This window comes from Crassostrea angulata, chromosome 8 (assembly GCF_025612915.1).
Source record: "Crassostrea angulata isolate pt1a10 chromosome 8, ASM2561291v2, whole genome shotgun sequence".
NCBI classification, from domain to species: domain Eukaryota; kingdom Metazoa; phylum Mollusca; class Bivalvia; order Ostreida; family Ostreidae; genus Magallana; species Magallana angulata.
Window position 1 is genome coordinate 6,524,288 of NC_069118.1, and position 20,073 is coordinate 6,544,360.

A 20,073-nucleotide genomic window follows, 5' to 3' on the forward strand; every position below is an offset into this window, starting at 1 on the left:
ACTGTACTATCATTTTACAACCATATCAATAGTGTATATTTCCTTTGTTCTTGAAAATTGTCCCCTTCAGTTATAATTGAATGTATATGTTGGATAGTCTCCCTTACATTTCCTGGCTCTTCTTTTTAACTGGCAGGCCAACATTTAAGAATGTTAAATAACTCCTAGTCGTCTACTCATTGTTATTGTTATCCTGACACTCTTAATTTACATATGCAGATCTGTGAACATAAGTCATTCAATACCGAGTCTTAAATGTATATATTTCTTATAAAATGTTCTAGAGTAATTATGACATACATCTATTGATATGATAATAATTAGCAAGCCAATGTAGTTACTTATTACTGTTTATTTCACTATTGCTAATAATGCCAGAATTAAACCCTTGCCAAAAATTCCTTTTCTAAATCGTTGATTATTGATACTTTTCCTTCCTTTGGATCAATTAGCCCCGTGTGTTTCCCTCAAAAGCCTCATTCAAGTCCATCTCAGAAAGTAATGTACAATGTCCTACATACTTAAAAAATATTGCAATAATATATAATTATGATTTTTTTTTTACATAAGAGAGGGGATAAATACCGGGTTATCAGCTGATCCAAGTTCAAATCAATATCAGCAATGGGGTCAATTGTAATTCTGTTAAATCGGTAATAGATGATGGTTTTTGTCTTGTTTGCGAGGTCTTTTTTAAGCCATTAATTATAGAATTAATTGATCTGCATAAAGATGCCGTTTGATTGATTTTTGTCGGATTCATGTTTACATTTTTAGCACTTCAGAACACAAGTAGAATTGAGCTAATAGCCATATAGCGCTCGGCGTACACTTATCTTGGGGAGAACAAACTTGTTGTGCAACCAGGCTGTTGTCCTGATAACACTGTGTTCACTTTGTGTATTGATTCTCTATAATTCATAAAACAGATATCTATACTTATTACAGTGAAAGTGAATGGCAAGCTGGATTAAATGTTTTATTTATTGAAAAAATCTTTAAAGGAAGGTCTTTAAGTTAAAATTTAAAGCCAACCAGATCTTTGATTAATGTTAACTTTTCTACTTGTTATTCATTGAAAAAATGCAATTTAAAAATGCTTGTTTGCCTTGGAAAACTCCAAGATGACTCTAAATGGGGGTGGTCATCGACTGTTTAAAGAATACAGGTTTAACCATCTGGACTTATCTATTCAAAAGTCTTACATGTACATACATCTCTCAAACTTCATATTTGTATTTCTCAATGTATAAACTCTGCTGGACAAACATTGCTAAATTTCTTAATGACATTTTTAAATTTCTTTTGGTTTTATTATGCCCCCTTCAAAGAAGGGAGGGCATATTGCTTTGCTGCTGTCTGTCGGTTGGTCGGTCGGTCCACCAACTGTTTCCGTTCATTTTCTTCGCAGAGGATAAACATATTGAAATGAAATTTGGTATACAGGTTTATAATGATATTATCTAGGTCAAGTTGAATATTGGGTACGATCGAGCAATTTTCGACAGAGTTATGGCCCTTGGACGTAGAAAAATTCCAGTTATTTGCAGTTTCTGCTCATTTTCTTCGCAGAGGATGAACATATTAAAATTTGGGTACGATAGAGCAATTTTCGACAGAGTTATGGCCCTTGGACGTAGAAAAATTCCAGTTTTTTGCAGTTTACGTTCATTTTCTTCGCAGAGGATGAACATATTGGAATGAAATTTAGTATACAGGTTTATCATGATAATATCTAGGTCAACTTCGATATTGGGTACGATCAAGAAATTTTCGACAGAGTTATGGCCCTTGGACGTAGAAAAATTCCAGTTATTTGCAGTTTCTCCTTATTTTCTTTGCAGAGGATGAACATATTGATATGAAATTTGGTATACAGTTTATCTAAATAATATGTATGTCAAGTTTGATATTGGGTACGATAGAGCAATTTTCGACAGAGTTATGGCTCTTGGACATAGAAAAATTCCAGTTATTTGCAGTTTACGTTCATTTTCTTTGTGGATGTTTCCAAGGGAGGGGGGCATAAGTGTTCACAAACATCTCTTGTTTCATTTTGTAACATAGATATTTTGAGAACATTGCTTTATTACATGTGTATTTGTTAAAGCTATGAGAGAGAGAGAGAGAGAGAGAGAGAGAGAGAGAGAGAGAGATTCTGAAGGGGAATAACTCTGAAAAGTCAATTGATATTCATTAGTTAGGTGGTTTGTCCTCAAATTGTCTGAAGTACTTGTCAAAAAGTATATACACTGTACCTGTATATTTTATTGCCGTATGCAGAAACAAGACTTTTAAGTCTAATGCTTTTCAATTTTTGTTTTGATAATACGGGAGTGTAGCTTTTTTACTTAAATAGTTAACATAAATGTCACACATTAGGATAAGAAAAACTTATAAAATACTGACCATAAATTCTGTATTTAAGATAAAGATGTACCATAATCATTTGTGTGGGTAATGTACATATTAAAACAAGATACAACAGGAAAAGTACTGGAACTTAGTACACTAGTGACCAGTGCCTTACAAAGAAAATTGTACAGAAGTGACCAAAAAAAAAAAGTCTTAAAATTGATTAAATTGTAACATCAATAATTACAGACTCTTTCACTTTCTACATTTTCATTTGACAGCCTTTTCAACCCAATGCAATCACTCCATAATAAATTCTTAACACATTTCAGCCTCTTATACAAAGGTTATAGATTCAGGTTCTGTAGATTCCTTATTTTACGCGAGTACATAATTCCGCAATTCAACGGTTTCATTAAATCGCGAATGCAGAATTTTTCACAGAATTTCTTTTAGTTAAATCAAGTTTTTAGAATCCGCGAGATGAAGGTTCTCACTATTTTACTCGAATATTAATTCCTTGCTTTTGATTACAAATTTACAGTATATTTTAAAGATTGACATCCTTGTTATGCACTATAGATGAAGCTACAACCACAAGAACAAAGATTTTTTAGACTTAGATCTAGAAGCTTCATAGTATAACACTTGATTGTGATATTAACATTTATATAGAAATATCCAGCAGATCAAATTTCATTTTACTTTATATTACAGTTGTAAATCTACCTAACACCCTTTATCTTAATCTGTATAGGAATTTGCAAATCCAAGCGAATGTGTTGTTGAAACAAAATGTACAATGAATAAACATTCTTTTTATGTACCAGTACACACTTTCACACGTCAAAAAAAACTATAACATTCATACTACTGCATGTAATATAATAAATATATACATGTATTACAGACATACAGATACTGGTATGTGATCATGCACAAACATACCAAGTTATTTCACAAATCACAACTTGTCAACTTTGTAGGTACTTGATGTAGTATATACATACTGTATGTACATTGAATACCTGAAAACATTTTGTACTCACACATGTTTATACACATTTTACACTGACACCTTTCTCTTTGGCAATCTCAACTAACTACAGTACATCACTAACTTTTCTTCCATGACAAGCTACTACATTTACTGCAGTTTATACAGAATGTACAATGCAATAAATATTTAATGTACACTGCTGTAAATATTTGATTTAAAAGTAGAACACAGCTATTAAGCAACTTCTCACAACAGAAGGAAATAATTCAATATCTTCACATTAATGATGAAGTCTTTAAATTTTCACATGTTTCAGTAGCGGTACTACCCTGGACCTGAATAAGGTGCCTCACATATAACAACAGGGAAATCCACATGGAGCCTTGGAATGCGAAGTTTAACCTCTCCCTGGAGAAAAAAAAAACAACAATAACAAAATTAACAGAAGACAGAGTAATTGAACGAAGAAACTATAAAAACACAAATGAACAGATAAATTGAAACATTTTGTTTGTTTGAATACAGTGGATAAACAAAACCAGCTGGGAGTCCAAATCCCCATTTCTTTATGCATGTACCTTTGCAATGTAATCTCCGATCAGAAGGTTTTTTTATTGGTCTTACATATGATATATGTAAATTTGACTATGACATCAAAGTTAAATTGCTTATAAATATTTCTGTAATTAACTAAAATAGGTAGAACTGACCTCTGGTGTCAGATTTCGCCAGTGTTGTTCCATTATAGAATGGCCACCTATATCTCTTTCTTCATAGAATTCATGGGCAAGGTCTCCATCTTCATCATAAAACCTTGATCTGCAGAAAATAATTGTAAATAAACGATATTAGAATACAAGTAACTATATTATTTCAAATAAAATAACAATCTTTTAAACAAGCAAACAATTTTGTGCCTGTATATGCAAACTAGTCAAAAAATGATATAAAGATAAAATTAATTATGTGAATTCTAAGGTACCCTTTCTTAGTATATATAAATGGCGTTATCGCTAATGCTGATGAGTGGTTTGCTCCATCCTTGTCATCACCCGTTGCACCAAACATTGATGATACTGACTGTGACACTTTTCGTGCCATGGATGATGTTTTCTGCCCCATTTTGTTGCATTTTAGGACCAAGAACTTATAACATGACTTTGATCACCATTTTACCGGAAATGATGTTATTCACACTAAAAAGAGAGTGGTGTCGATTTTCATTCCGGAAAAGTTCGTGCTTTGAACATTTCAAAACTGGAATTTTATCGAACAGCCAAAAAATAGTTTCTGTTCTAAGAAAGTTAATAAAGTACTTCATAAAGTGTAGAACAAGTTTATAAAGGTTAGAATAAATACAAAGTTAAGCGACATAAACGTTGATTATATTGCATTATCGGTGACAATACTATTTAGTTAAGGACTGCTCCCTTTTATTGGTAGCAACAACCAATAGGAAAGGCGCACTTCTAAAACAACAACAAAGTGAAGCACGATGGATAAAGTAAAAGAAGGTATGTTATATTAATGGTGTCCTCGGTTTATATATCTAAAGTTAACGACACTGAGCGCACACCGTATCTCTTTGCAAGCGTACGTGTTTATCATAAACCAACAGATGTCAAAGCTGTGCACTAAACGCTCACATTGGAACATGCGATCATCTAGCTACCTGAATTGTCGAATTTTTTGTTAACTTGAGGGAAATAGTGTGTAACCTATACTATTGGAATAATCCGGGTCCCCTGCGTTACTAATCCGACGAGCACTCTATAACATCGGTCGATCATCGGCAAAGTGTTAGTTAAAATCCAGCGGACCCGGGTTCAAACCCTACGTACTGCCCATGCAAAGACAATATATCAATGTAAAGTAAAGAAAAGTCCTTTATGATTTAAACTTATGCACTATGTAGGAACGCTTTTATTATTACATTCCACAAAACATATATATAGAGAGGGAGTGCATATCTAATGTACAAAGTTGGTGAATTGTCACCCATTGTTCTGCAACTGCCCGTTTTGGTCGTGGCTTATGGGCTTAAATTTTCCTTGTAATTTTTGAATATGTCAGACCATAAATGCGAAGCTAATATAAACACCATATGAAATTCACTGCGTACAATTTTAATGATTTAAGTCTTGGGTACAAGAATACAATGCAAAACAAAGCTAACCTAAAGAAACGAAACAATCGAAACGAAAAAAAAAAAAATTATAACAGAGGTTTTGAGACAGCAGTTGCACATATGTTTTGAAAGTAACGTATCCATGCTAAAGGTATGCCAGAGGGGTATTTCATGACATGTACAGATTTGGAAAAAGAGTGCATGATTTTGCTAACTATTATACAGGTGTGGAATATTTGTTAAATTCATTATCTACAAGTGTGAGCAAAACTACAGTATGACAAAAATAGTGTTACTGTAGTAAACAATTAAACCAGGCTTTAAATAATAAATGCATTTGATTAGCAATTAAATTAAAATAAACAGAATTTCCCAATTTTAGGATTCTTGCAAATGCCGCTTTCGATCTGCCTTTGTCTGAAAGCAACCACATTATAATTTAGATCATGCCCCAGAGCATGTGCACTAATGCTTTATTTTGAATTAATAGGGGAAAAAAGAACTAGTATTTGAGAAATCGGTTTAAAATCAAAATGTTGAAGTTCCTGCACTATCACAGGATATCCAATTTAAATGCAATCAGTTTTAACTATTGAATCATCTACGATAAGATTTCGATATGATCTCCATAATTACTTGTATATGATTCAAATACATGTACAGTTTTTAAATACATGTATCTATATGATTTTGTTTTTACATGTGCAATCTATAGTATATCTCGTACATCTGCATAATTGAACAAGTTTATTCTCTATACATATGCGGGTTATTTTTTTTTGTAAAAAACGGTTTACACTCTATGTCCCTGTCCGGCGTAATTCAGAAGAGTGCACTTTTGTACAGATCTGGGTTTATGAACTTTTTCTTGTATATATTTAACGCTGTCGAAATGTACGAGGCCCAAATTTATTTATTTTTTTTTTATTTTTTTTTTGAAATACACATAATTACACCCGCACAAACCAGTACAAACACACTAACTCGTACTCACGCATATCTGTTTTGACAAATATTTGCAAAATCTATATGCATGTAATTACATTATAATGCTAAGCAGTGGTTACAAACAAAATATAAGATAATAATAGTAAGGAAAAGATATTATAGTTGTAATAACATTCAATGCTGAAAAGAGAGAGAGAGGGAGAGAGAGAGAGAGAGTTATCAGTCAAAATGTCTTTTCAAACAACCCATTTATTTATAGCAGGGAGGCTCTAATGTTGATTACATGTACTCGAATAGCTAGTACTAACCCCTGATTGGCTAGCAGAGATGGAATTTGAATTGATTTAGTAAACATGGTAAATATTTGTCCTTCTGTACCGGATCTAAACCTGCTCACACACACTATGTCCTTGGGTTACGGTCTTGTTTTATAATGTAAACTTGACCACTGCAACATTAAATATACTGGCCTGTAAAGAATGTTTTCTTTAACTTGAGAGATTACACAGGCGAATTCCATATACATGTATTGCGTGTTACCTGTAGGAACGTTATATATAATTGCTCGTCCATATTGCCATTACACAAGAACCTATTTCGTATCTTTCTTTTTCTTTCGATTTTGTTTTGTTGTATTTTGTTGAAAAGGAGTTTCTATATTTAATTTCGTTAGATTTTGTGTCGTTCGCATTTTACAAATACCCAATTATTTTTTTTTACATTTTCCCATAAAAGACCAGCAGCAGTACGTTTAGCAACACCAAATATGTACGCGTAGAACGTACCGTTATTTTCGTAGTTTGATTGATCAGAGTGGTGTAACAATACATCGATATATCGCGATATGCATCGATGTATCGTGATACAGAAGTAGTCGATATGATACATCGGTACATTAAACGAAGAACCGATATATATATTTCGATACTACCCAGGGTTGTGAAAGTGTAAAGATGTGTGTGTTGGTTTTAAAATTATTATATTCAAATAAACATATAGATAAACAACAACCCGATTTTCGTAAGTAATTTTGTTTTGATTTAATCATGGTTAGAACTTATTTAAAAAGATTAATACATGCACGTTAAGAAATGTGAAAAAATTGTCAAAATGTATATATATTCTTTTAAATCCGCATATAAAAAAACACTATTTAACAATTTGATAAATTCTGATAAATCGATATTCTATTTTCTCAAAATTAATGATATATCACGATATTTCCTTCATAATAGTGTTGTTCACTGTTTAAAATTGTACATGTACATTATGAATTTAAGTCGTGGGTTAATGATCAATGTTATATGTATAGCTACGCATTGCATTGTCTGACTGTCTTGTCATCCAGAGGCGGAGCGCTACAGTGAGTACGTCCGGGAGAAACTGGGGGACATCCTGTCGTCTGCTGTGGCGGATGTTGCGGCTGCGCGCCCCGAGGATCCCATTGACTTCCTGGCCCACCGACTGTACACCACCAGGGTGAGTACTTAGTAGTAGAAGATTCTCCAGCAAGACCGAATAGGAATGATAAAGCAGTCAGTTATACCACCCCCCAGTCACGGATCATGTTATCCGGTTAGTAGATCGCATTGTGTTTTACAGATTTTACTTTTTTCAGGAGATTGATTGTAAAAAAAAATTTCTATTATAATTATGTGTATGTCAAGTTTACTATGCTTAAAGCCCTTTTTAGGGGAAAAGGGGTTCTTGAAAAGCACGTGCTAGTTAGAAAAATTAAATGCTGCACCGTTGTGTATTTTGTTGATGAATAATATACCTTTTGCAGAACGAGGAATTAAAAAAGAATTGTTTACTTACATGCAACTTTTTGCCGGGGTTTTTTCCTTTCTTTTTTCTGGTCATATTTTTCGTGTGGGAAATTATTTTCTTCAACTTTTATAAAGATAAAGGTTGCGAAAGCGGGAAAGTTAAACAATTTTCATTGCCCTTATATACAGGAAATCTTCATATAGACCTTATATAGTTAACTGTTTTATAAGTGATGTAGATTGGACCGTTGAATTCAGTGGGTATTTTTAGATATTGACGTACTGTTTTGACATCGTACATATATACATGTATATGATGTCTTTTATTTAACGGTTTTTACTACTCATATATGTACATAGTTTCAATACATTTACTTATACTTTAATATGATTTAGATATTCCTGCAAGCATGACTCGTTTTACAAACCTTTATTTTAACCTAACCTGTTAACTCTTCGTCCCCGATACACAACAAAAATAGTTGTACATTAATTATTCCCGTAAACGAATTACGCAATAAGAGGAAATACCAATACAGGTTTCTTGCTTCGTCACAGAGACAACACATGGTCACGTGTTCAACAGGAACAGTCACGTGTTCAACAGGACCAGGACCGGTCCCCACGAGACCTACTTTCGGAATTGCTACCCTCAGGCCGCGACAGAGTCATGGCAACCGGGCTACAAGGTCAAGGTTAACGCGATACAGACCGGAAAATGAGATGTCTCAAATACATGTTAAAAATGTCAAGAAAACGGAAAAGGCAACAACGAAGGATGCATCCGGAAACAGCTCCTCTGAGCTGGAAGCAAGTGTCTTAAAGAAACTGGGACTCAATGAAAATGGACAGTTGCCAACAGCAACTCAACAAAATCAAAAGGAAAATAAATTCTATGGAGGAAGCTTAGGAACAACAAGAGTAGTGAATTTGCCTGGTGATCACGTGCTACAAGATGCTACGTCATCAAGTAGCAGACGCAATGTGTTTGCAGCAGACGATGAAGGGTTTGAGGAGACAGTGTCTTATGGTTCTATGACAAAGCCAGTGTTTGTCCACTTGTGTCTTAAAAATAATTTAAGCGGCCTTCACTGTGATTTGTTTGATGATTACGATTTGACCTGATCTTTGTTGAAGTACCTGAAAGCAAATATTGGAATAGCTACATGTATTTACGTACGTAAACTTGTTGGTGTGCCAAGCAAAGAATTTATACGCGTGAAATATATATATGTGTACATTTAATTTGTTAAACAGTTTTATAAAAAGATAAACTATTTATTTAAAGAATGTGTTTTTGCTTACTGGTATATAGGTTGAACTTTTAGATATTGACTTTTACTAGTTGACAATTATACTGAATACTGATTCCAGGTATACATTTTCTTTTGTTGATATACAGCATATTTATAAATAAGTAAGTAAGTTATTTGGGCCTATAGCCTATGCCACTTTAAACACACACGTTATAGATGAAAGAAAAAGAAAATAACACAGCGCCAAGAGCTAGACAAAGATATGATTAAAAATATACATACGTGAATTTAAAGACTCCATCATATATGTTGACATTTTATTTATCAATTGTCTTGGAAATCATCGAGAAAAAAATGAAGAAAAGAAGAATGGGAATTAATTTCTATAATGAAAATTAACTGGACAGAAGTGTTATGTATATACGTGAAAAGATTTTCAACTTTTCTTTCATAACAATGCACCCGTATATCAACAATTGAAATACAGTTATTGTTGAATTTTGGTGTAAGCATAAAATAAATGCGATACATGCATGCATTCTTTAAAATCTTTTTAAAATAAGACTTGTTAAAACCTCTCCTCATCGAATATCTCAATACTTGTATTAGGCCTTTGCTGCGTGTCGTAGGGAAGAAGTTTTACAAGTCTTAATTTTTATAATTTGTAGATACCTGTCTTTACCAGTATAGATCAAATACATTTATAATGTGAAAAAGAAATAAATTAACCCAAAATTATTCAGTCTAGCTTTCACAGTGTGAAATGCCAATGAAAAAGATAAAAACATTTTACATTTCTGTTATTAAAATTGTCCTATGGTATGTAATAACTTTAAGTTGCTTAAATTGTTGTAATTTAAAAAATATTTCGGGAGATTGATAATCCTTTGAATTCATAAATTCTCCCCTCCATGATTAGAAATGATTTTAGAAAGAAATTATTTGTAAATAAAATGTTTTAATATTAACATCCCCTTTTCAAAATCAGTATCGTACCATAACTCTCGATGTCGCAGTAAAACTATATTTTGAGATTACCCCTAATTTGCAAAAATAATGACAACTCCCTGAATAATTACTCTTCTGTGAAAGGAGGTACAGCATGGATTGGTGAAAAGGTACGTACTCCAGGTATAAACAGGTAAAAAAGAAAGAGAAAATAACACAGATTCGTCTCTTTGTAGGAAGATTTAAATAAAGATTCAGAGAACTATTTTAATTTTAATTAGCGTGACTTCTCTCGCCACGAAATTAAATCTATAAAGGGATTTTCAGTTATCCCTTCACATTCCCAGAATTTGAATCTTGCAAAATACCTGTCAAAGACGCATATTATTTTATGTCAATTTCTTCTGTAAGACTAGGGACTTAATGTATCGGTCTTTCTGTGAGTATTTCTTGTAAAATGAAAATCTTTGAGAAATTTCATTTCAGCAATTGTTTTTAAAGAACTGAAACTTGATACATTAATTTGTAATACCAAATAAACAATCGCAATGTTCCGTAACCAAGCTCTGTCTTTACTTCTGGAGAAGCACGTTTATAGTATTTACATTAATTTATGAGACTCAAAACATATCATGACTTTCTATATATAATTGGTAATTGGATGTTTCACTGCTAGGTCTATAATGAAAAATGACAATAACAAACTGTCAAGAAACTCAAAAATCCATAAAACGAAATACAAATTCTAAACAGAGCAACACGGACCACTAAAAAGATAGATGCCTAGAAGGAGTAAGCATTTCCTGCTGATAAATATGCGATAAAATTTACTCCATATAGCCTAATACAACTGTAATAATAACACTGTCAGATATTTACAATTACAAATCATATGCCTTTATTTTATTTTCCTTGGTCCAGTAAGCAACTTGTTTGGATGCTGCTTACGTCACTAAGATAACAGACAATAACGGCAAGCCTAAGCCATATTATAGCTTTGAAAGTTAACTGTCATTGTAAGGGAGAATTATATAGAACATACACTGGCCTGTTTCTTTTCATTTGAAAGCAATAATTGTAGCTGTTCATTGAAAAAAGGTAATTCACTAAATTTGGAGTAAGGTACATTGTGTTATTATCATAGTAAGGTGTAAACTTTATGACATAAAAAGTACATGCTTGTGTAATGTCTTTATGCGCATGGTACAAGATGAGATAAACGAGGTTTAATATAACTAATTTAAGGATCATAAATCAAAAAAAAACCCTCAAAAACAAAAATAAGATGGACAGTGTGACAATGACGTGTATATAAACTATCTTACAACCAAATTAAAAGACGTTCTGAATCAGGTACTAAAACATGAACTGCTTCTCCATTGAAAAAAAGCACCTCATTCAGAATATTTTGTCTTAATCAGGTTTATATTTTAAATCTAGGAACCTTTCTTGCATTGTAATATCTTATGATTCATAGGAAGGAAGGGAGATGAGATGGGCTTAGTGGCTGGCACTGTGTTTCTGGAATAATGATTTGGTCTGTTAATTTACTATATTCAGTACAAAAGAAACATAAAGATTTTGATAAAGCCTTTGTTATTTGTTGAAATGATAGGAAAGTGTGCTGTGTTATTTTTTTTTTTTATTGATTATACTGAATTGCTACATTGGAATAAGTATTATTGTAAGTAATTATATCATATTATTGAACTCACTCAGTACAGGAAAACATATTATAAATACAATCTGGTTTATTCACCAAGGCAGGCAAATGGTTAGATCAATTAGATATTTGTTTAATGACACAACAAGCAGCTTTGTTCAACTTACACTACACAGAACAAATATTTATTGTGATATTGATTTAATTCCATGATTTTGATTTTGCTCATTGAACCAAACTTACCAGGAAATCAATGAAAAAACCCTCAGATAAACTTTAAGTAATTTAGTCATTATCTGCCCAATGATCAATAGAAGAAATTTTCATGTTTGATTACAGAGTAGAAATTGTTTACCTCATGTTTGTGTGTTTGAATGCACTTTAGATTCCGTCTGCACTTCCTTATACAATGTATGTTGTGATCAATGTGTATACAGAACAGTTAAGTGTTCATCAGATGTGACTACAATGTAGTTGAGTCTTCCTAAAGTATGACTACAATACAGTTAAGTGTTCATCAGATGTGACTACAATGTAGTTGAGTCTTCCTAAAGTGTGACTGAAATACAGTTAAGTGTTCATCAAATGTGAATATGATACAGTTATTGTTCATCAGTGGGACTACAATACAATTAAGTATCCATAAGTTTGAGTACATTACAGTTAGTTGTTTATCAATGTAACTACATTCAAGTTATATTTGTTCATTATTGGGACTACATTACAGTAAGTTGTTCGTCTGACTATGTTACAGCTAGTAGTTCATCAATTTGACTACATTACAGTTAGTTGTTCATTTTTGTGACTACATTACAGTAAGTTGTTCTTCATTATGACTATGTTACAGTCAGTTGTTTATGTGTTGGACTACATTACAGTTAGTTTTTCATCAATGTAACTCAATACAGTTAGTTGTTCATCAATATGACTACATTACAGATAGTTGTTCATTAATATGACTACATTACAGTTAGTTGTTCATCATTATGACTACATTACAGTTAGTTGTTCATCATTATGACTACATTACAGTTAGTTGTTCATCAATATGACTACATTACAGATAGTTGTTCATCAATATAACTACATTATAGTTAGTTGTTCATCAATATGACTACATTACAGATAGTTGTTCATCAATATAACTACATTACAGTTAGTTGTTCATCATTATGACTACATTACAGTTAGTTGTTCATCAATATGACTACATTACAGTTAGTTGTTCATTAATATGACTACATTACAGTTAGTTGTTCATCATTATGACTACATTACAGTTAGTTGTTCATCAATATGACTACATTACAGTTAGTTGTTCATTAATATGACTACATTACAGTTAGTTGTTCATCAATATGACTACATTACAGTTAGTTGTTCATCAATATGACTACATTACAGATAGCGGTTCATCAATATGACTACATTACAGTTAGCTGTTCATCAATATGACTACATTACCGTTAGTTGTTCATCAATATGACTACATTACAGTTAGTTGTTCATCAATATGACTACATTACAGTTAGCTGTTCATCAATATGACTACATTAAAGTTAGTTGTTCATCAATATGACTACATTACAGTAAGTTGTTCATCAATAGTATATGACTACATTACAGTTAGTTGTTCATCAATATGGGGTGTGGAACAAGCAGTCAAACAGTAGAGAGCCCCAAGGGAGCGGGGTCAGGGCACCAAACCAGGAGAACCAGCAACACCCAAGGCCGTGCTGATGGTATTGTGGCAGAAAATCCAACAGTACAAAATATGGGACAAGCAAGTACAACAAAGCAAGTAGAAAGACAAAGTGGAATATCAGAAAAAGAAGCAATACGGTCCTCCTCCAGGGAAAACTCACAGTTGTCTGTAAAAAGCAATGGTGTAATTAAAGAGGAAACTAAGGATCAGGTGTCTATAAAATCTAGTAGTTTGTCAAATTGCAAAGAAGACAAACAAGAGAGTGATCTGTCTGAAGAAAAGGCTCAAGATGGGAAGAAGGAAGAAAATGTAGTGGAAAATGAGAATCTGCAAATAGCTATGGAAGAGAGACCATTATCTGGAGCTGATGGTATGTCTGATGTCAAAGAAAGGGAATCAAGAGAAGAGGAAACCAAAGAAGCTGATATAAAGGAAGAAAATAGGATGGAAGATGAGAATCCACAGTTGATGAATGAGGACAGACCATTGTCTGCAGAAGAGAGTAAAGTCAATGCTGATGACTCTTCTAACATTGAACCAATCACAAAAGAGGATTCACAGCTGTCAATCATGTCTGCTTTCAGTGGAGCATCCAATGGTATCATTTCTATGACAGAGGATGATAAAATAACAGCAGAAGAATCGGCAGCTTTGGTTGCTAACGTGATACAGATGGCAAATGAAAATGTTCAACAACTGGAGGAAATGGAGGAAGAAAATGACAGCAGCCTTAATGAGGGGTCAGTTCAAAGTGTGAAAGATGAAGAGTGGGCGTCATCGTCATCATTGAATGAAGATAAAGAAGATAAGGCAGAAACGACTTCTAAACCACGGACCGCAGGACAGGTTTCACTTCATGAAAAATCAAAGGGAGAGAAGCAGGTTAGACTGTTGGACAGTAAGATGGGAATCGTTCATCTCACTGACCCACAAACGGAAAAACAAAATTCAGAAACTTCATTAGGGATGCTAACTTTTAGAAAAAAATAAATTCACTGACACTGTCATTGGCAAATATAATAGTTAATAGCACATTGATTTAGAAGTTTTGTTTTCTGCACTTTCACTATCTTTCAGAGTATTTTTTCTAACCATCTACAATAATATATTGAAAGTTTTCTTAATAACTTGCCTAGATATTATTTATTTATTTATTATTTATACTTACAAAGTCTATTAAAGCAATTTACTTAATTTGTTTAACCTTATTTACAGTCCTTGAATCATTAATTTTCTCACATTTTGCTCTCCATGTATCTATGCAGTGTACTCCAACACACATTCTCCATATTGCCCTACCATTCACTATTGTCCATATTGCCCTACCATTCACTAACTGCTCTGTGTCATCAAGAAATGGTCAACCTCGTTCAGTGTACCTTTATTCCCTCTCTGAGTATTCATTCCATTTTCAGTCCTTTTTAATTGTTTTTGCTCATTTTTTCCCCCAATATTTTTCTTTGGTAATACATGTGCTAAATTCTTATCTGAAGAAAAATGATACCTTTTAGCTACCTTTTAGACTTTTCTAATTTTACAAATATGTATTGACCAAAAAATATGTCTTAAAAAGTTTGGAAAAGTAAAAATTATAAAGGTCCCAGAGGGATTCGTTGTCATGACTTACAGATTCGTAGTTGACGCTCCAACCCATTGCGCTACATGTTTGGTAACAAATTTAGGAAAGAAAAAATTATAAAAATCACACTTGATTTTATTGTTTATTTCAACAGGAAGTACTTCACTACATGGAGGTGTCCCATATACCACCTTATGTAAATCGTTTTGCCTACATTTTGGATTTAAACTTAATTTTAACTCCTGTTTGGGTTTTTTTGTACCATTTTTCATTTGCTGACTATTCAGTGTATGCCCTAAGCGTACATTCTCTATTTCATCTACCTTTGGTCAGTGTCTGCTCAATGCTGAGTGACGGTTGGGAAAGTAGTATGTTTCAGGGACTGTAATAACGCATACTTGTATCTATGCTGATTTCTTTTTTTTTTTTAATGAATTTTTAAATTGATTTAAGCTTCATTCAATGTTTTATGTGAACATTCCTTATTTAACAGGAGGAAAATACTGTATCAAATGAAGATAAACCAAGGGAGATAATCAATGATAATGTCTGTGATGAATCCACAGAGTTACCTCCCCTACCTCAGAGGGAAAGGCCTGGTAAGAAATTGTAGACAGTGCTATTATCTTGAAAACTTAAAACACAGAGAGCTATTAATATCATATTTTCTGCACTTTCCCCATGGCATTGACATTACTACCATTATTTCACATATTTTGCAGTTTGCTCAGCTACCAAGAAATTTTGAGATGTTTTAATGAATTTTCATAGTTCTTAAGGTATTTGATCCATAATAGCCCCAGATTCATTGAATCTGGGATCATAACAGATATGTATGGACTTAATACTTAGTATACTTGGACATAATTTTTATATTTAAGTATCAGTACATAACAGTGGAATATGTCCTAATTAATGACCTTTCCCTTTTTTGAAGAGTTGTCCCCCTTTGCTTTTATTCCACAAAAATTATTTCTAGAAAAATCTATTCGGTATAAAAATTATTTTCTTTAGGTTTTGTAAATGCATCTTTCCACCAAAGCATTTATTGATATTCCTAGTATTAATATTTTATTTAAAAAAATATGTTTGTTCCCATAGATCATAATGCAATCTTAATTAATTAATTACTGCTTACTTAATAATATTTTTGAAAATTTCTCTCGGTAAATCTTTATCTACTCTAAAATGCTTTTAATTAATATCAAAGTATTAAATACATGATTGATATTCAAGGTTGGAAAAATTAGGTCCTATTATGGATTCCTTGAGCACTTAGTTTCTATTATAGGAGCTATATGTATGTCATTATTTTTACCTTGACCTTGACTTTTTTCTAATTTTGGATTAAAAATAGTCTGTTCAAAATGTTTCCATCAAGATTCATTTCCAGATACAAATTATAAAAGAAATATTTTTTCTTTCACAATATTTCACTGTACAGAGATGCATTTTGTTTTTGTTTTTTTTTATAAACGTACTACATTTATTAGGTGGGGCATTCATGTCTTACTGTCTTACTGAAATATTTCTAGTTTTTCATCTATGATGTTTTGTTCACAACAATTACAGTTGTATTTTATATTATTTTCCAGCAAATTTTAAATGTCTCACAGCTTTTGGTCACTCCAAATGGCCAATTAGAAATTTTGCGAAGTTAGACTTCAATGTTAACTCTGGCCATGGAGGCTGTGCTGGATTGCTCCTGGCATCAGATTTCTACGGAGGGGCAGGGAAATGCTGCAACTCGAGGATCTCCTTCCTCAGGTGTGGCTTTGACTGTAACCATTTCAGCCATGCTAATCTAAAGGACAGCAAAGGGGAGCACTTCGGCCCAGAACAGAAATATATTGTGGATGAGGAAGGGGGATTTCTGGGAGACCTGCAATTCGGAAGCAACCATGTGATGTTGCTGACCAACGATTCCAAGAACGGCAGGCTCGGTAATGGGTTTATGGTGGAGGCGTCCGGGAACGAGACTGATCTGTGTGTCAATGTGAATGGGTCAGAAGGATCCAAAAATGGTGGGGGGACCACCTTAATCTTATGCAGTGGAACAGAGGAAAACAAGCCTGTAACAGCCATCTACATGATCAGCACTGGTGGGAAGGAGAATTATATGGCCAGTAGTTTAATGTCAGGAGGTGACAAGTGGAAGTTTGGGGTGACAGCTCGTAACACTCTAAGTGTGAGTGGTCCCAGTGACAGTCGCTATGCAGTGTACCACAACAGAGAAGAGCTTGTCTTACAAGAGCCAGGAATGAAGCAGTCAAACGTTCTGATGACCCAAGCTTGGGATGGAACAGAACCCACAGTACTGGCAGACGATGTTCCCTCACATGGCTGCTTTGTTGTCCTCTGCTCCAACAGCTCTGGAGCTGACGATCATACTTGCGCTGCATTTTACCTTGTTTCTGTCGAAGCAGATGGCATTGCTTATAAGCTGGTGAGTAAACTTCATGGAGAAGGCTACACCACGGGAGATTTGTGGAAGTTTGAGAAGTCTGGGAACACCATAATTGTGACTGGTCCAAAAGGCCCCTGTCGCTATGTGGTTCTGTCTAACAATGAATACAAGGACCAGCAGTATATATTCCAGGACGTGTGTCTGGCCACCGGCTCACCTCAGCCAATCAGAGGACAGGTGGAGATCACCATGCAAGGAGTACAGGGCATTGTGGAGGTAAAAGATCTGTTGTACCAAGATGATGTTTTTGTTGATGAAATACCTATGTTGGTTCATTTTCATGTCTAAATGGTGTTACTGCAGAATCATTTAAGTTCATGGTGATCTATTTATTTGATAGGTTTTTGGCAATATTGTTTCATGGATGTGATGTTTGAATATTAGTAAATATAGGTCAAACTACATAATTTGATGAAGTAATTTTGTGGATCAATGATGCCAATAGAATCCATGAAAATTGTGTCACCATGACTGAAGTATATATCTCCAGACTCCTTCTGATTCTGTTTGGATGCCTTTATTGATACGAGTTACTAAAAAATAGCAGACATCACTGAAATGACATTTTTTCATCTTCAGAAACCCAGCAAAATTTGCATCCAGGTTGATGGGAAAGTTGTAAGAATATTTGAACCAGACAACCTGAAGAAAGTCAAAGACGGATTTGGATTCAAGCGGCTCTGGAAGTCAAGAGAACTCCATTGTGGGGCAAATTTGATCAAGGTCACCATTCTGGGGAAACATGTGACATGTAGGTAGTCTGAGGTCAAACCAATAGAATTGGCAACTTTTAATTTTTATTAACTTGATGACAGTAATAATGGAACTTAAATGAGACTTATCTCTCAGAATTTTTTTTATAAATTAAATTATTCATAAGTATATATATTGATATATTTTCAGTTAGAGTAACTTGGAACACATAAAAATGACTTTAATTATCCAATTAACCTTAGCTTTCTGTGTCTTGAGATGAATGCTATACTAAGTAGTCTGGCATACTTTATTGTGTATTTAGATGAAATGCAACCCTTATTTGTTTTAATGAAAACAAATCTTATGAAAGTTCTAAATTGAATTCTAAAGCAAAGAATCTACAATTGGAAAATAATATAATGTAATATATACATAGACAAACTAATAGGTTTGTTGTTAAACAATATTTCAAAACATTGTTACAATGTACAACAAGTACTGCTAATGTTCAATTGTTAAAGTGGTTATTTATGCGTCTGGGAAATTTACACTAGTTAGGCAGTAAGCTTAAATCTGCCTAATTACCCCATGCATATTGTAAAAAATCAAATCTTTAGAGAGGTAAATCGTGTATCTGTGTTTTAACCGGGTCATACAGCATGATTTTTTTTACTCCAGAAAATGCGTACTTATCCACTAACATAAATAACCACTTTTACAGTAAATCTTGATAATTAGATAAATTTGTTTCCCTGTAGTGGGTACGGAGGAGGTGATTCCCCTGCAGGGATCCCCCTGCCAGCTGGAGGTACAGAAGGACTTGGTGTACTATGGTTTGAACTGTGGGGGACCCACTTATACTGCCCTCAATGGTGTCACTTACACCAGCGAGCACAGACAGTTTGCCAGCTTCACCTACGATTTCAACTGTGGTAAGTGTTTTAATGTAACAAGAAGCTGTGTAGTACCAAAAGCTGTGTAGTACATGTACCAAAAGGGACCAACTTTGTCAGATATCGGTATTGTTGATTTCTGTTCCACCTGTAGTGTTACTTGTATTTTCACCTGCCTAACCATAACTGTACTAATGCCTCCAACCTACCTGTACTAATGCCTCCCAAATACCTGTATTTATGCCTCTCACCTATCTTTTATTTATGCCCCCACTTACCTGAACTAATGCCTGTATTTATGCCTCCCACTTACCTGTATTTATGCCCCTCACCTACCTTTTATTTATGCCTCCCACCTACCTGTACTTATGCCTCTCACCTACCTTTACTAATGCCTCCCAAATACCTGCTTCCCACCTTCCTGAATTTATGCTTCCCACTTACCTGTACTAATGCTTTCCACCTACCTGTACTAATGCCTCCCACACCTTCCTGTATTTATGCCCCTCACCTACCTGTACTAATGCATCCCACTTACCTATACTAATGCCTCCCAAATACCTGTATTTATGCCTCTCACCTATCTTTTATTTATGCCTCCACTTACCTGAACTAATGCCTGTATTTATGCCTCCCACACCTACCTGTATTTATGCCCCTCACCTA

General features: G+C 33.8%; 3 protein-coding genes across 4 annotated transcripts in view; 2 read left to right on the plus strand and 1 right to left on the minus strand.

Annotated features, from left to right (window-relative positions):
• Positions 1 to 2,269: 2,269 nt before the first annotated feature.
• LOC128157809 (tumor suppressor candidate 2-like) lies at positions 2,270 to 4,551 on the minus strand. The gene is made up of 3 exons (XM_052820440.1): positions 4,338 to 4,551; positions 4,066 to 4,174; positions 2,270 to 3,763 (listed from the first exon to the last, which is right to left on the minus strand). The coding sequence occupies exons 1-3, from the start codon at positions 4,475 to 4,477 to the stop codon at positions 3,680 to 3,682; spliced, it is 333 nt and encodes a 110-aa protein (XP_052676400.1). The 5' UTR covers positions 4,478 to 4,551; the 3' UTR covers positions 2,270 to 3,679.
• A 238-nt stretch (positions 4,552 to 4,789) lies between these two features.
• On the plus strand, positions 4,790 to 9,512 carry LOC128157808 (uncharacterized). The gene is made up of 3 exons (XM_052820439.1): positions 4,790 to 4,869; positions 7,780 to 7,910; positions 8,759 to 9,512. The coding sequence occupies exons 1-3, from the start codon at positions 4,851 to 4,853 to the stop codon at positions 9,323 to 9,325; spliced, it is 717 nt and encodes a 238-aa protein (XP_052676399.1). The 5' UTR covers positions 4,790 to 4,850; the 3' UTR covers positions 9,326 to 9,512.
• A 1,004-nt stretch (positions 9,513 to 10,516) lies between these two features.
• LOC128157805 (uncharacterized) overlaps positions 10,517 to 20,073 on the plus strand; it is a 39,699-nt gene continuing 30,142 nt past the window's right edge. The window contains exons 1-6 of one of the 2 annotated variants that reach the window (XM_052820435.1): positions 10,517 to 10,574; positions 13,694 to 14,654; positions 15,845 to 15,950; positions 16,947 to 18,034; positions 18,398 to 18,569; positions 19,273 to 19,446. In XM_052820435.1, coding sequence (XP_052676395.1) covers positions 13,710 to 14,654; positions 15,845 to 15,950; positions 16,947 to 18,034; positions 18,398 to 18,569; positions 19,273 to 19,446 — 2,485 coding nt within the window. In that variant the 5' untranslated portion in view covers positions 10,517 to 10,574; positions 13,694 to 13,709. The remainder of the gene's footprint in view (positions 10,575 to 13,693; positions 14,655 to 15,844; positions 15,951 to 16,946; positions 18,035 to 18,397; positions 18,570 to 19,272; positions 19,447 to 20,073) is intronic. The other variant, XM_052820434.1, reaches the window with a different exon arrangement.

Excerpts from the sequence above, each read along its gene's own strand:
- LOC128157808 (XM_052820439.1), top strand. Across the intron at positions 7,911-8,758 it reads ACCGACTGTACACCACCAGG|AGACAACACATGGTCACGTG; the intron begins GTGAGTACTTAG and ends GCTTCGTCACAG.
- LOC128157809 (XM_052820440.1), bottom strand. The coding sequence starts at position 4,477 with ATGGGGCAGAAAACATCATCCATGGCACGAAAAGTGTCACAGTCAGTA. Across the intron at positions 4,175-4,337 it reads TTTATATATACTAAGAAAGG|ATCAAGGTTTTATGATGAAG; the intron begins GTACCTTAGAAT and ends TATTTTCTGCAG. Across the intron at positions 3,764-4,065 it reads GGCGAAATCTGACACCAGAG|GGAGAGGTTAAACTTCGCAT; the intron begins GTCAGTTCTACC and ends TTTTTTCTCCAG.